The 16701-nt window shown below is 44.1% G+C and overlaps 1 protein-coding gene and 1 long non-coding RNA gene across 2 annotated transcripts in view; one reads left to right on the top strand and one right to left on the bottom strand.

Annotated features, from left to right (window-relative positions):
* Positions 1 to 2648: 2648 nt before the first annotated feature.
* On the bottom strand, positions 2649 to 14376 carry e2f7 (E2F transcription factor 7). Its single transcript, XM_085769444.1, has 13 exons — positions 14140 to 14376; positions 13452 to 13555; positions 12817 to 13119; positions 12029 to 12188; positions 11417 to 11656; positions 10129 to 10284; positions 9869 to 10003; positions 9598 to 9753; positions 9152 to 9236; positions 7024 to 7348; positions 6305 to 6458; positions 5806 to 6146; positions 2649 to 4368 (listed from the first exon to the last, which is right to left on the bottom strand). The coding sequence occupies exons 2-13, from the start codon at positions 13545 to 13547 to the stop codon at positions 4213 to 4215; spliced, it is 2307 nt and encodes a 768-aa protein (XP_085625570.1). The 5' UTR covers positions 13548 to 13555; positions 14140 to 14376; the 3' UTR covers positions 2649 to 4212.
* Positions 4252 to 16701, top strand: part of LOC146962878 (uncharacterized) — a 46632-nt gene continuing 34182 nt past the window's right edge. The window contains exons 1-2 of the long non-coding RNA XR_015035097.1: positions 4252 to 4388; positions 7119 to 7215. This is a non-coding gene — a long non-coding RNA (uncharacterized LOC146962878). The remainder of the gene's footprint in view (positions 4389 to 7118; positions 7216 to 16701) is intronic.

The following is a 16701-nucleotide window of genomic DNA, read 5'->3' as shown; positions in this document are numbered from 1 at the left end:
AATCCATTTCTAAATGATTACTGATAACTTTATAAATAGTGTGGAGGTAACTTAGTCAAAGCCAAAGTTTTTCACCAACCTACCAACTCTGCCATCTGGTTTCAAATTCCTTCATAGCGATCTCAAAGGCTGATACCAAGTAACAGGAAGCGTTAACACTCCTCTTTTTGTTTTGAGGGGGAAAAAAAGTTTTACAAATCTGGCAACACACCTGGGTTTAATAGTGTCATTCAGAAAGAATTTCTCGTAGCAGTAATAAAAAGCAGACTGGAGCAGGTAGAGCTGCCAGTCGGCTTGAGGTGAGGAAATCCCAAAGTGGAGCCTCGACCGATGGAAAGGAAATGAAGTGAGCAGTCTGCACCGGGAATAGCTGAGCATTTAGAGGTAAATGAATGTTTGCTCCGATGAAGCCATAATGAGACAGATTATGGTGGGTACACCAAATTGAATGTTTTTCAGATGTGCTTCTATATATTTTAAAGGAGACATATTCTGCCCCTTTTCCACAAATTAGAATAGTTCCCAGATGTCTTAAAGACATGTCTGTGATATGCTGTGGTCAAAATACCTCAAGGATCAAACATCACATCATCACATCATTCTCTCAAAACAGCCCTGTTCAGAACGGCTGGTTTCAGTGCCTGTCCCTTTAAATGCAATGAACCACTGGTCGCCCCGCCCCTTCTACTGGTACCAGGTAGGGGTGGTATTATGCAAATTCGAAACCTAGTTACATCACTGGAAGACAACTGAGGGAACAGCTCATAAAACCATGTGGATTTCAACCTTGGGAGCCTGAAAATTACAGATGTTTTTTGTCAATTCTTACATTTTGGGGGCCAGAAGGTAAGACAAACACCCAGATATGTGTTATAGAGCCTTCAAAAAGTGATATTTCCATAATATGTCCCCTTTAAAGACTTAAGAAGTGGCATTCAGATGTCCATATTTTAGCACAAAATATGGCCTCTTGTTCCTCCATGGAAAGAGCAGCAATAAGAATCGAGTGTAATGTAAAGATAAATGATCGGCTGTGGACGGACACTACAAACTATTCATAAAAATACATAAAACAACCCCTGTGACTTTTACAGTATATTTGGGACAGTTTTAACCTCGACAGGTACCACATGAAAAATAAAAACCTGAATGGAAAGATCGGAAATTCTGACGCTTTTGAACACAGCAGCTCTCTGATTGACTAAGTGAATATGAAAATAATGTGAATGCCATTCTTCCTGTGTGAGATCATCGTCATCATCTTAGTCATTTAGTCTTAGTCTTTTCTCCTCTTATTAGTCTGGTTTATCTTCCTCTTATCTCAGGTTGTGATTTTGGTTTGTCCAACTTTGTCCTTCCTTGAGCGTGTGTGTTATCATGTTTCAATTGCATGGGCATCTCTGAGCCTTGCCAAGTAACTGTCCTGGATGGGCTATAAGAAAGTGCTTCCTTTGATAGCAGTGGTAGAGGGAGCTGCAGCAGTCAGTGGAGTAGTGTTTGGTCACAGCAGATAGTTGGCTGATCTTTCTGTCCATATAAAGTTAATTGTCCCATCTGCTGAGGTTCAGTGACATAAAAGCCTCACCGTGGCCAAACATGTCCGCTGGCAGCTCCCTCAGCTCTGATAGAAAAGCTCTGATTAGATGCTTATGTCCTCTGACAGATGGTGTGTGACTCAATCAGCCCGATCTGACCCCAGATCACACCTGACTGTTGCTCACCTTAAACAACAGTCTCAGTTTACAGAGGAGTTAATTATTTGGTGGGTGATTGGTATTTTTTTAACCAGTGCTCTGCTGTGTCACTGTGAATCATCGTGTTTGAGAATGTGGATAACAAGTCTGTGGCTTCACCCTGGTAATCATCTCATGTCAGTGTTTAATGTGTGCGACTGCAACTATGCACAGGCGTTGTGTTACAGATGAAGTGTCATCTAACCACATTAACATAGTTTGCCTTCATCCCAGTCCTGGGCCACTCTGAATTATTGATGGCATCTATAATGTTATAAACTAGTAAATCCAAGCTGTCCGCATTTTCTTTCTTTTGTTGTATGAAATTAAATAACAACAGTTTAATCATAGTAAGTATACCAAAGGATTCATTGTCTCATATAGTCTAAACTGGTAGATGTCCATGTGTAGTGTGATTATAGATCGGCTCTAGGTTCTATATTAACACTGTGAAAGCATCAAAGTCTCAGTCAACAGAGAAATACACAGCTTGTATTCAGGAACTGAGCCTTTAAACCAGCTGTGAGGACTTCTGTAACTTTGTGATGTCACAACAAAGCAGTCACCGCTCTCAGCCATAACCTAAGCCCCACCCACCTGGACCCACCATCCAACCTTACAAGATTTGGTGTTTCAATGTTTACCTGAAGTTTGATTTGTTTTAATTGGATCACTCTGAAAACAGTCAGCAAAGTTTGAAGAGACACAGAACTTCCTCTCCTCTGATTGGTCCACTGACCTGTTGTTACTAGAGCTCCAGAGAGAAGCCTGAGAGAGGAGATTTAGAGACGATTTTTGGTTGAATTATGGTTCAACACTTTAAAAGTAATTTTAAATGTCTCAACATGTGATGCACTGCCTTAAAAACTGTCACACGCTCCTCAAATGAAATAACACACATTTCAAAAGTGGTTTAGATTCATACGTTTTAATTGAAGTGGTACAGACATAAACCAGTTGGACCTTTAACTACAGAGAGCAGAGCTTAAGTGAAGGAACGGCTCCATGTTTCATAAAAGTTAGATTAGCACACAACTACTAAACCTAGCAGTGTAATTACCATTATTTTCAAAAACAATAAAGCAGCATACAACTTTCTGCATGTGGAAGTATGAAATGGCACTATGAGTACAATGTACAAAAATAATTACAGAAGAAAAACTGTACATTAATAACTACACATCCACTGGCCAGAGTGGATTACCTGTGCAGCCTTTGGCGTGACATAGCTAAGCTCTCCTCAGTGACTCCTTCACAAAGCACCAATATTTTTTTGGCCTGGGTCGTCTGGAAGCGAGTTAGTGGGTCTGTTAGCAGAGGATTGTCAACACAACCCCCCCACACAGCCTGAGAAAGTCTCTGTTCTCCCCAGCAAGGTGCCTTTAAAGCAAGGCACTTAACCCCCAACTGCTCCAGCACAACAGCAAACTGCTTCAGACACGTTGGACTCTATGCATGCTGGGATGGCGTTGTAGCATATAGGCTCAGTCTACTTTACCTGGATAAACGAAGGATAAAAACCTTTACAGTACTTCGATATCTCTCCAGAATCTACCTCTAGTAAAGTCACAAGGATTCAAGTACCTGAGAGCATCATGTCATATTGTCCGCTAGTTGCCAGTAACAGAGTGGAAAGGTTTTATGTTGAACCATAAACGTCCATGGTTGTAAATCCTCAGTGAAAACATACACAGCACCAGTGAGTTCATCTTCCTGATGAGTGAGTTAATGCAGCCGTAGTGCATTATGTTTCAGAACTGTTCCTTGAGATGCTTCGTTTGCTTGTAAACATTTAAGGCTTTAGTGATTTTCTCCTCACAGTACTGTCAGAAACGAGCCCAGAGAGGATTGTCTGCCACTGTCAATGTAAACCGGCGATCAGCAGCTTATACGTTTTTCCTATTTATAGCTGGACACTTGTAACAAAACCTGAAGGGGCCAACTACAGACATAACCTCAACATTCATCAAAAACTTAGTGCTAAAAAAAGTTTTTTGTTCAATTACAGTCCCTGTAATCAACATATATTAGCTAATATATAAATAGCAATTGGGCTATAATACACAAGTGATGGGGGTTAGGTAGCTTGATCACATCTGAGTGGGAAAACTGAAAAATACAAAGTAGAGCAGTGGCCGACTCCCACCACAGGAGGGCACTGTTACATAGGCAATACTGGTTCAGCTGCTCACTCTCAAGTCTAGTGCCATTGAACCACAAGGCACATTTGAACTGTTACCGTAACAACCAGCAACTGAGGAATTTCATTTAAAATGAGACATTCGACAATTGGTTAAAATGTACAGTCATTAGCAAAAATGCGACACTTAAAAATAATTTCATGTCTCTTTGCATTTCAGAGGGAAACCCTTAATTTATGAATGAATGAACAAGAAAAGCACCAATAGTACGGCCTGAAACCATATCCTCCATGTTCAGGACCGACACCTGAATACTACACTGGCCGTGCGCTCCCTCCTTAACTGGCTGGTGGGTGGCCGACATCCAGCCTCCTCTGTGCAGAGCCTCGTCTTCGAGCAGCCGGCACAGAGCTGACTACATTTCCCAGAGTTCCTGGGGTCTGGAAGAAAGCCTTGGAAGCTGAAGCTGTGGTGTCCTTTGGAGTGTGTGGAGTCTGTGGGAAGAGAGAGTGATGTAAGTTTGGAGAGCATTTGTGCTACATTGTAATAAATGTTGGCTCAGTTTTATTATGGTCTGAAAATCTGACTGCACAGACAATCTTGCAGATTTAAACTGCTTGAGAAATTTAATATATTAACATTTTATCACCTCCATCTTTTGTTAAAATTGCATTGTTGCCAATGGATTATGGAGAGCAGGGAGCTTTACATAAATTTCTTTGGTGATGCCTTCAGGGACCCAAATATATTAAAAACTATTAAAACGCATACAGATAATTGGGGAAAAAAATCTTCCACATATTGAAGTAATGAAGAAAGTGTGGTTTTGGTTCCTATTTCTATAAATGTAATTGCCAAATCCATACAACTATATTCATTATTGTTTAATTCCACTCATTAATCAAAATTACCCAGCTATAGCAGCTATGCTATCAAAACTTTTACCAATTTTCTTACAGTCAACAAATAAATCAGTTGGCTAATTGATTGGTGTGCAGTTTATACAAGAAATTTATACATGGAGGAAAAAAGATAAGAAGAACTCTGGACTTAGGGCTCATTACAACGCGGCCGTCGACTCGTCCTATTGTTTATAAAGCTGCATTAATTTTCCGTCCAGCGTTCTGCCTGGTCGTCTAGAAAGGACTGATTAAGAGCAGCAGAGCGACGCTGGGCCCCGCAGACAACAACATTAATCCCCGTTTAAAAAACTGGAGATTCATCAGCTCCAAACACACAAAGTGTCTGGAAGAATAAACGAGGAGAAACCTCCACAAACTGGCTCTCATGTCAAGCTGTGTTGTGGCATTTTGCAAGTGCCTGATACCGGAGAGGTCGTGTATCATTATGAAGGCAAATTATGTCCAAATTAATGTTGCTACAGGGCAAATCTGAGGGTTTGTTGCAGCAGCGGCTGAGGTGGGCTGTTGTTATATCAGGGTATCCGCGGGGTCTTGAAAAGTATTAAAAGGTAATAAATCAATTTGGGGAAAATTAAGACCCTTAAAAAGTATTAAGTCTTTTCATGACTTTATAATGTCTTACATTTTGAAGGTATTTTTTCAGAATTAGCTGTCCAAGAGTTTGAGTCCTAAAAAACATTGTAAAAGTGTGAATTTATTCATTTTTAAAAAACAAAGATGAACCGGTACATAAAAAAAGAAAAGAAGATTGTTTTTTTTGTTTTTTGAGAGTGGAGCAATGTTTTTTTTTGCCTTATCCCAGCCTATTTTGAATTCTGTTGTATCATAGTGGTCTATAGTCAAACTAAAACTGTTTCGTTAAAAGTGTCACTGATGTAAATGGTTACAGCTTGAAGTGGCGGTGAGGTATTGAAAAATATTGAGAAGGTCTTGAAAAAGTCTTAAAAAGGTATTAAAATTAACTTCAAGATTCCTGTATAAACCCTGTATATAGACTGAACTTCTTACCAGTGGCTCAGGTGTGCTGATGTTGGCGGTCTGCCGCGGTCCCGGCGGTGAATGTGGCGCCTGCAGCCTGCTCTGTTTTGGAGTGGAGGGCGTGGGAGCGGGCGACCAGCTGATCTCTGTCGGCGGCGCCGCCAGGCTGTACGGTGCCATCACGGTGGGCAGACTGAAGCTGAGCTTGGCGTGGGCGTCCGAGCCTGGCTGCTGCACGCCGCTGGCAACCAGAGGGTAGTGGGAGAGGGCGGCGGAGGGCAGCAGGACGTAGGGCACAGCCAGGGTGGGAGGGAGAGCTAGACCGGCCGCCGGCTGGCCGGCTGGGAGGAAGAGGTTCAGGCCGTTCAGACCTGGAGAGGACAAAGGGAGGAGGTTAAACCAGAAGGGCTGAGATGATTGGCTGTCCGCTTTTCGCCACTCCTCACCTGCCTTATGAAGTTATACATATCTAGCTGTAAGTGTAAATCAGACTGTGGGATTATTTCTATTGCTAGAAAGCTGTACATACCTGCGTTGTTGGGGACATAGAGGAAGTGTGAGGGCTGGGCCGGCTCGCTGCTGCTGTTGCCGCTCTCATCCAGCGCTCTGAGTCCTGCTGGGTGGGTGGGAGACGTCCTGGTGACACCCATCTCCCCTGCTTCCCTGTGAGCTTCAGCTCTCACCTGGAGGGAAAATAATGAGTTAAACAGAGCTGGAGGATGGAGACTGGCACCAGCAGATCAATGCTGTGTCCATGTGATACAAACAACAGCAGAACTATAAAAAGTAAATGTCCAATTCTGTTGTTTATCTAGAAAACCACACAAATAGAGTGTGTGCACTGATTAACACTCGCCCCATCTGATAACGCCGGAGCAGCCTGATGTAAAACCTCCTTTCCACAAAACCATCCCTCCATGAAAAATGGGAGTTTTCCAGTTCCTAGGACTTTGCAGCTTGATTAATTGCTACGGTTTTCCAATTACAAAATATCCCCTACATCACTAATATAAGTCTGTAATTACACCAGGGATGAGTTATCCTCATCAGCAAGCGTGTAGTATTTCATATTTTTAATTTAATGCTCTGCTGTGCTGAATTACTAACAGGATCTCCCGATGGTGAGCGAGCCCGGTGCAATCACATCACTGCACTCAGGCAAAATAATAATGTTGATCACAGTCGATCTGAATCTGAACCAAAACAGTGGTAATAATAAAGTGGTGGATTCTCATCCAATCACCTCACCTTGTCACATTCTTCTAACCCAAGTCTTCCCTTCTTTTTCGCCATCGTCTCCTCCTCTTCCCTTCCTTCCATCCTCCTCTTCCTCCCCTCCTCAGGCTCCGACCCGGGTGACCGCTGACCCTCGGGCGCCTCGTCGGGCTTGTCCAGGGGCCGGTACAGCATGACCACCGAGGCCTGCGACAGGCTGGGCAGGTAGGCCAGGCAGTGGGGGGAGGAGGGGGCCGAGGCGAGGAGGTACTCCGGGTGGAGCGGGGACACCAGTGGGATGGACTGAGAGGACGGAGGCAGCTGGATGCTGGGCTGCAGCGCTGCAGCCGGCTTGTTCCTGAGGGGGAACATCAACAGGCAAGAAATTAGACACTTTATTAAAATTAGAACCAAAGCTTTTAATTCTCAGCTTTGGACGTGACTGGGGGCTCCGGCTGTGGACCCCAGTCATCCCCCAAACTGACTCAGGATTCATTTGACATCAAATCCAATAAATACTCCAGTGGTCTGGGCTTGGGTCCCTGGTTCTCTAGTCTCAGACCGCAGCGGCCTGGTGTACGTTCTGCAGCTTCTGGCTCATGTTTTACTTTCCAATCAGCACTTTGACCAAATAGTTTCAGCAGCATTACAAATGAACTGAGACTCAACTTGGAGGAAACGGTCTGTTTGACAAACATCCACATGTCAACCCATTCAGCAAATTAGTCTGATAACAGCAAAACATATCATGTTGCGTTTATTCTGGCAGGTACTGTGACTGATTTTCAGTTGGATTTGCTTCTTTGACCCATTTCATTTTCACAGTCAGGGCTTTTTTTTGTTTTTGTCTGTCATGACACATTTTTTTTACATTCATGTGAAACTTTACAGCTCTTGCTGTTTGGATGTTGCACTTGGCCTTACTACAGTATGATTTTGTTTTAAATTTTAAATTGTTGTTTGGCCCTATTAAAAACCATCAGTCAAATGACAGCTGACGAGCCAGGACTTCTCTGTATTAACTCCAGTGTCAATGTGCTCAAATGGATGTAATGAGTAGTTTTGAAATTGGCCACATAACTACTTTCAGTTTCCAACAGATTTACTTTGCTCTCTCTCTCTGATTGTTTCTAACCATTAGCTTCACACAAAAAGACTCTTGTCCCTGTGGGTCTCCCAGTAGCACCCAGTGCCTCTTTACTATGTGAACAAAACTTTGCATAAAATTTAGCAGCAGTGTGTTTTGGATCAGAATCGTTCAGTAACGACACAGAGGATGTAACTGTCCCCTGCAGAGACACAGGTCCGGTCCCTGAAGCCCTCTCAGGCCCCGGCTCTCCAGATGGGCCCTGACGTCACTTCTCTCTCTCTTGCTGATGTGCAGATTCCTAACTGGCCCCCACCCAGACATAAACCCCCAACAGCCATCCTGTGGGCTCCTGTGGGCTCCTGCTGCCCCCCTGGTGGATTTTCACCAGGCTTCACGTGTAAAATATTCCTTTTCAACACGCACTTCCACATCCCATCATCTCACTGCCACCCCTCCGGAAAACACTTAACAGCCACAGCCATTTGGCCTCAAGCTGCAGTAAGATGAACCACTGTGTACTGTATCTGAGGAAGCCAACATACACACACACACACAGGAGACAATAACTATTCATATCCACAGTCAGCTCCTGTTACACGAAGCCTAAAACTAAGCACATGGGCCAACGCAAACACTTACAGTGAGTGTGAAATGTTGTGTACGAGACACTGAGAGCCTCGGCATCACAGAACCATACTACAGCTTTTATTGTGACGATGAATGGAACTGTGAAGCTTTATTTTGAAAGCAGACACAGTTTGAGATTTGCTCCATTTGACTTAGTTATGAGCAGCTGATTATTACTGTTTATTCTTTGTTTATTAGCACTACTAATGAGCTGCTGGAAGAGAATTCCCCTGAGGGATGGATAAAGTACGTATCTATCTATCGGATGTGGATTCTCCTCAGTAACACCGATGTCTCTCCAGACAAAGGTTAGCATGGAGAGCTGCTGTGTGCAGTTAATTGTTTGGTTGTAAATCTGCAGTGGATGAGATAAATCTAAACCTAGGGAGGGCTGCAGCGATTGTAGAGCACAGTACGTGTGTGTGTGTGTGTGTGTGGACTCACTCGAAGCTGTTTCCAAACTGGAGCCGACACACTGCGCCGTTGCCCGTAGTCTTCCTGGAATAATCCACCGGCTGGTTGGACAGACCTGAGGTGTGAGGGACAGACAGATGTTCCACTGAATCAAACAATAATTGATTATTAAATTAATCCTCAACTATTTTGATATTTGAATAATCGTTTTGAGTAGTTTCAAATTCTCTGATTTCAGCTTCGTAAATGTGAATATTTCTGGTTTCTTTGTTCCTTTATGACAATAAACTGGCTATCTCTTTGGTTTGTGGAAAAAACAAGACATTTGAAGACGTCATCTTGTGGTTTGAGAAACAAAAAAATTGAAATAATAAACAGATTTATGGATAATGAAAACAATCGTTAGTTGCAGTTCTAATTTGAACTGACCACAAGCAGAGACATGAACTGTACTGAGAGATCCAAGCGTGTCTTACCCGTGAGTTCTCGGCGTGGGCTGCTGGGGGCAGAGTTGACCTGCCGTCGGACGGCCACAGAGGTGGGTATGATGTTGAAGGAGGCGTGACGTGCCATCTTGGCTTTCCCAAGGTCCTGGCCCGACACCGGCTGAGTGGCCTCGGGTGGAATGACAGCTGTGGCATTCACAGCAGAGGATACGTGTGTTAGTATGACGTTTGATATTTTTTGGAGCCTTTACAGGATCACAGTGACAGACAGTCACGTCCTCTAGTATGAATTTAAATTTACCAGTGTTGCTGAATTCGACCGGGCCGAGCCACTTGAAGGCCGGCTTCCTGCCTCGCTCCTCCCGGACGTGCACCTTCTTTATGAGGTCCAGGCTGGTCAGCACGTTGGCAATGTCGTACAATCTCCGCACCTTAGCTGATGAAGACACAGGGGTTTTTAGATTTAACAGCAGAATAACACTCAGACAGACCAGCCAAAGAAACGCCATGCGAGGACGTGAATCCTCAACGACATGTCTGCGGCGGTGCCAGACGTCTTACTTTTGTACTTGCTGTGACTTGACGAGTCCTGGCTCTCCTCGATGAGGATCTTTGCAGCCGTGTCCAAGGTAACGGTCTGAGTTTTGGACACCAGGAACAGCATGACAAACTTCTGGCTCATGATGCGCAGAGACTTGTCTTTCCTGTTGCCACCAGCTGTAAGCACCAGGAGCACATAGGATACGTTATGTAACTTCTCTAGCAGTCACAGACACCTACAACATGTATGTACAACATTAAAAACTGAGTCATGGATGCAGCAATCAGCACAATTTGTGAAACAACAGATATTGGAATATTAGCTTTAAACACCTATTATTCAAACACATCCTAACTGATTTATTACATAACAAGTTTCACAACAATTACACCAGATGTTATCATCTGCATGCTGCTGTTAACGTGTGAAATAATCTGGATTTTCCTGTTTTACAGGCAGCACAGTAACAACAGTAACTACCAAGGGAATATCAACATAGACTTTGAGTGAGGGTAATGAGTATAAAGTTAAATGCTATGACCATTACTATAAAGAAAAACAATATCCTCAAGTTCATTAAACAGATTCTCAACATTAATAGCATCAGTATCAGGTTTTACCGTCCGCTGCAGTGAAGTGTTGCCAAACCAGATTTTCTGTTCACTAACCACGAGGTTCTAACCCTAACTGCACAGCTAATGCCTGTCACATATTTCCTGCTGCAGGTATGTGTTGTTGTACAGTAATGACAGCCATTACATAACATGAGGTCACACTCAACCAGCCACAACAACAGCAGCCGCAGACATTAACACCTATAAGCTCCCAGGCTTAATTCCTTAGTCAACTACCTCTTCGTCATAAGTGATGTTATTATCCAGCCACAAGTCAACACACACACACACACACACTCACGCACACTCTCACACTCACACACACACACACACACACACACACACACACACACACACACACTCTCTCACACACACACACACACACACACACACACACTCACTAACTATACAGTCCCCAGGCTTGTACTCATGGATGATCATTTAGCTGTAGGGTTAATTTGGTGGCAGCTGCCCCTGCAGTTAAATCTACATTTAAAGTTTGACATGTTTGGTGTTTATCTGACGCTGTTCTCCTATTAATGCAACAGTAAACCTCTAAGGTAACAGTAAACACTGTGCAACTTGCAGGGAGACAATTAGAGGAAATGGGTTTAGTTAGATACTCAGGTTAGAGAGTGATTTTCATTCTAAAGCTTTTCAAACGAGGCTTAGGTTTTATATGTGTGTTGATTACCGATGCCGGCGTCTCCCTCCCCGGCGTCGTCCTCGCGGCCCGGCCCGGCCCCCCTGGCCTCGGCAGCCAGCTCCATCTGGAGGTGGTAGCCCTGCTGCCGGCCGCGCCGCTGCAGCTCCTGCAGCGTGGCCTCCAGCTGCTGCCGCCCGTGCCACGTGTAGCTGTTCTTGGCGATGCGGCCGACGATCATCAGAGACTCCAGCACGTTGACGATGTCGTAGATACGCCGCCGCTCCACCCCTGATGATTGGAGCAGGGATAGATATTACACACATGCTCGCTCTCGGCATACTTCAATGAATGCTGATGTTTATTTTATTCATTTACTTATTCTTTTCTTCTCTTGTTTTGTTCTCTATTATCACAATATATCTCAATTCTATTACTTTTTTGGCCGCTGTGGTGTTTGGTCTTTCTTGTCTTGTGCTGTGTCATGTCTTTATGTTTGTCACTTGTATTGTGCAATAAAAAAAAGCGATGTTTAAATGGCAGTGAGGTCTCCATAGCAACCGCTCCTAAATCCAATAACCTAAAATCCCTATAATGCTGTGAGCTGGGACTAGTCACGCTCATCCACAGCTCCCCTTAGATCCCTCATTACTGGCTACCTACCCAGACTGGTGGCCACCTCGTCCAGTGAGATCCAGATGGGGTTGTGTGGCGGAGGGTAATCGGGGTACAGGGCCAAGAACTTTTGGCACAGCAGACCCAGACTCTTCTGCTTCCTGCTCGGCTTCTTCTCTGCCTCGTCCTCTTCATCCACGGCTTCAAACTGGACAGACAGACACGTAAACAAGTGGATAAACATCTCGTTTAGATGAATGAAGTCATCTCTGGTGCTGCCGTCTGCATCTCTATCATCCACACTAACACACGTCTCCACTCAGGCTCTCAAATCACTTTCCGATAATGTCCTCAAGGCCACGTATTTCACTTAATTAGTTCTCACAGTCCCTAAAAAGACATTAAGGCTGGAAAAACTTTCACATTGTCGGATTAAACAAACAAATGTATCACAAAAGCTCAGGGCGATTTAGACTCCATCTGCTGCTTGTACACAAAATAACTTTATGAGGCATAATAGAGGGATTTAATTTGTGCTTTCGAAAACTCTCTATCTTTAGAGTTCAGCTGTCATAAATAAAGCGGCGTGGGTAAAAAGTGTTCACTCTGAGGACTTTAAAGATTGTGGAAACCCTGGGTTCCTTTGAGAGCATTTCCATAATCAAACCAATTAACAATAACGGCAATTTAACAGTTTTCTGCCCTGTAGACTTAGAATATCTCTACTTTAATAAAGACTGATTAAATGCCTTGTTGACTGCAGACCTTTTTGGAAGTTATGAGTTTTACTTTTGATGAAAGAGCTGTCGGATGCACAAATTTCCCACTTCACATACCTGACAGGAGTCCTCCACCTCCATGTCCTCTGCGTCGGGACTTGCCGCCTTGTCCTTCTCGTTCTCTATGGGTCTAAACAGAACCTTTTTCATCTCTCGGTCTCTGATGTCTGGACTCGCCGCGCTGATCAGCATCTTCAGATTGGCCGTGGGTGTCCAGGGCTCGGCCAGGGTCGCCCGTTTGATGGGGGTGATGTGGGCCAGTTCAGGGGTGGAAACTTTTCTGCTCGTTAGCAAGTTAGGGATGGCGGACTCAGCAGACTTCAGTGGTGTGGATCTTCTCCTCTCTGAGCAGATGTTCTCCTGTGGTGGAGACAGTTGTTAGGATAAGATACATGTGACATCATTACAACACAGTCATATCATATATTATCATATAGGTGCAGTATTTTTTATAATAAATCAAGTTTTCAATCAAATACACTGCCTTTTAAACATTTCATGGCCTTGATTGACATGTTTTATCAAGTTAACAAACTATTTTCCAGTCTCTCCCGGCAAATCTTCCATCTTCATCTCCCTCCTGAGATGCCATCACATTACACTAGGGGTGTTTCTATATTTAGCCCTGAATCAAACCTCCTAACAGTTAAAAATGCCACGACCGCTCCTCAGATCAATGTGATCCACCTTACCTTTTGTTCACTTTGCCCCCCATCCTCCTCCGACCCCACCGTGAAACTTTTCCTGGGACTTGTGAGGTCTTTCAGTGCGAGACATTCAACATCCATCAGGAAAACTGCAGTCCAAAAATAAATAAATGAGAATGAACAGATGATAATCACTGATGGGTGAAGGACCACTTTGAGGTGGGTGCATGATAACAGTGAGGAAGTTTTAGCCAGTGTAGAAAACTTAAAAGGAGTGGGCAGCTGATTTTGGCGCAAAGAAAGTCCGCTAACTAGCCCCTAGCGAGCTAACTACTAACTTAACGTTTAGCTAACAGACAGCCTCCAAACTACACACTTTGGTCTAATGCTCATATCAAGCCGACAGGTCAGTTGCAACAGATGTGATAAGGTGGTAGCTGAATGAACAGGTATAACATATGAATTACTTAACTTACATTCATAATTTTAAGTTGTAACATAAGATGTAGCCTCAACTTAACTTAGTCAACTTCGTAAAAATGTAAACTCACTCAAATAACTCCACATTTACACACAAGCGTTGCCTATGAAAGGCGACTAATAGATAGTAGTTTGGAGTGGTTTATAACAGTTTTTAATTGGCTTCGTGGCTAACAGTGCTAGCTCAGCTGACCAGCATATCATTACTCTGTACAGCTTCCAGGAAACCGCTGGAGGGAAATCACTACCTCACCTTTCTCTGCAAATGAATGAATGAACTGGTCCCGTGTGGCTCCTAGTCCGCTCGTACAGACGTGACAGCGCGTAGTTTCTTCAGACCGACATAGCAGCTAGTTTCCCTCTGTGAAATAAGCGGGCAGTTCTCCTGAGTGTGTCCCTTTAGTCTTCTGCTGCTGTCTCGGTAGTGGACGCTCTGTACTGTCCCGGGGAGACCTCGGCATCACCCGCTCAAGCTTGTTTTCTGGCGCTCTCAGACATCTGGCTGGCTGCAGCCAATCAGCGCCCAGCGGAGCGCCTTCGTCACACGACTCCGACCAATCAGCGTCGCCGTGCTCGGGTGCGCGCCTCGGCTTGCACCAATGGGCGTGAACAACGACCTCGCCTCCGGAGTTCTGTTGGCGGGGCAACCGGCGCGTTCTGTCCAAGACTCCGCGAAGAGTGAAAAGCAGCACAAAACACCGAGGTCTCACTCTGCTGCTGTTTTCAGCTACAGGGCAAGAAATGGCGGCGGGGAAAACAGGTCCAATAGGTCAGCACTGCAGTTTCAGGAAGTTTATCAACAACAACTGATACGCAAACAAGTAGCACTGATAAAACAAGATGCAGAGAAATAACAATTTACTGCACCACAACCACTATATAAAACATTATGAGCCTTGACGCTGTCACAACACCTGTTAATATTATGTAAATACGTGATAACCTTAACAGTTGGCCTCATTATAAAACTACTAACCCGTCTCAGTTCAGTTTTAGGCGTGTGAGAGATAAGTTATTAGCTTTTCAAGATACCCTGCATGCATTAATGAGTACTTTTTCGTTGTGCGCCGATTAATTTAACGGAGTGACTCCTCGTGTCTGAAGACGATCTTTAACTTTCAGCTGAGACATTTGGCTTGTCCCCTGCCTCTTCTCCCACAGCGACACCAGCGTCTCCCCGCACGTAGAAGGGCGCTATTAATACCTTTAACCTAATCACCCAGGCTTTTGTCCCTGCGGCGGGTTATAATTAGCTCTGCGGCCGAAACAGACTGATGGGAGGGCGAGGAGGGGGCGGGGGGCCGCTCCAGTGGCGCTAATATTACCTGCACCGCAGCGCGAAAAGTTGCGGGGAGAGAGACGGAGGGGAGGGGGGTCAGTGTAGCAGACAGGGACCCGCCCTGAATGCAAACAAGCAGTCTGAAGACTCCCCCCAAGTGTTTGCATAATAGTCCGCAATACACTGAACTTGCCGCCAAATGCTGTTCAAATCTTGGCAAGTGGAGATGGATTTATGAAACTAACTAATGCTTCAGATGGATTTTTGCAATATTTCTTTATGGTAGTTGTTTTTGAACAAATGCAGTATCTTTGGGGTCATTAGGGATTCTGAGCATATTGTCATCAGATTTTCATGCTAAAGTCCAAGTTGTGACAGAGAAATGGCTTTGCTTAACACAGGCCAAATGTGACATGCTGGGTTTCCAGACTGATGCCAGACTCATGATAAATAACATGCCAGGAATGGCCCCTTTCCAGATGCTAACGCTGGTCTAAAGTGCTGCTAACAGGAGCTGGTCCCTGGCCCAATCAGGCCATTTAGCCCTCCAGAACAGATCTGGCAGCAATATACAAACTACTCAGGTTTGCAGTTTCATCACATGATCACATGGGAAAGGAAGGTCAGAAGGGTTCATAGGGCCACAGACAAGACTTATCTGCAATGTCATTACCATGTGCATAAATACTATTTGCAGCACTGATTGTGCAGATGTTTTGTTACTGTCATTCATTTGACCATGGAAATGTATCATAGCAGATGTGCACATTGCAGCTCTGGCAGTCAGCACCTGTGAACCAGTGGCTAGTATGTTAATAGCTGGTGACCACTGTGTGAGGAGCAAAGAGATGCATGTTTGAAGGTAACACATTTTGTTTCGAGCCTAGCTGTTAAACTGAATGTTTCTCCCATTGTTTTTCTGCATGTGGGCTCACAGAGCTTGTTATATCATTACTCCCCACAATTCCCACTTAAATGACACTCTTTTGTTTCAATCCAGCTGAGCCCCAAACTACCCACATCAAGAAGTTTAACAGCCCGAATCAAAAGAAAACCGAAGTGTTAACGGATTTGTTTGTTGTCCAGAGTAATGGAGGCACAGCAGCTCGTTTCAAGCCGTATTCTGTTTTACATTTCAGCCAGTTTTGCACTTACATGTCTGACCTGGTAACGCTCTGATCTATTAGTGTAGCTCTTTGATGCATGTTTGCACGAGGCCTCAGAATCTGTCAGTCAGACAAGAATGGAAATCTGAGGCTGCAGTGAGTGGACACAGGTTCACAACACTGGACAGTTGAAGAATAGACAAACATGGCCAAGTCTCATGCTGAGCTTTTTAGTTCTAAGTGTGTCCACTTTACTCTCATTTGACATTTTGAGATTCAGTGTAATTGTATATTGCCCTGTCTGCTCTCTTATTATGTAATTTCAGAAATGTAAACATAATACGATATTTAGTAACGTTTAATAAACCTTTTAAGCTTCTTCTCATGTACTATAACATATAAAACCAGTGATGATCTGAAACACCCTCAT

This window comes from Trachurus japonicus, chromosome 23 (genome assembly GCF_045865225.1).
Source record: "Trachurus japonicus isolate A0001 chromosome 23, Traja_1.0".
Lineage (NCBI taxonomy): Eukaryota > Metazoa > Chordata > Actinopteri > Carangiformes > Carangidae > Trachurus > Trachurus japonicus.
The sequence above is the reverse complement of the archived record's forward strand: the minus strand, read 5'-3'. Positions and strand labels throughout refer to the sequence as shown.

Bases quoted from the DNA above. Each gene is read 5' to 3' on its own strand.
- e2f7 (XM_085769444.1), bottom strand. From the start codon at position 13,547: ATGGATGTTGAATGTCTCGCACTGAAAGACCTCACAAGTCCCAGGAAA. The intron at 10,285-11,416 runs GTAATCAACACA...TGGTGCTTACAG, and splicing joins GGAGGGAGACGCCGGCATCG to CTGGTGGCAACAGGAAAGAC. The intron at 9,754-9,868 runs GTAAATTTAAAT...TGAATGCCACAG, and splicing joins GGTCGAATTCAGCAACACTG to CTGTCATTCCACCCGAGGCC.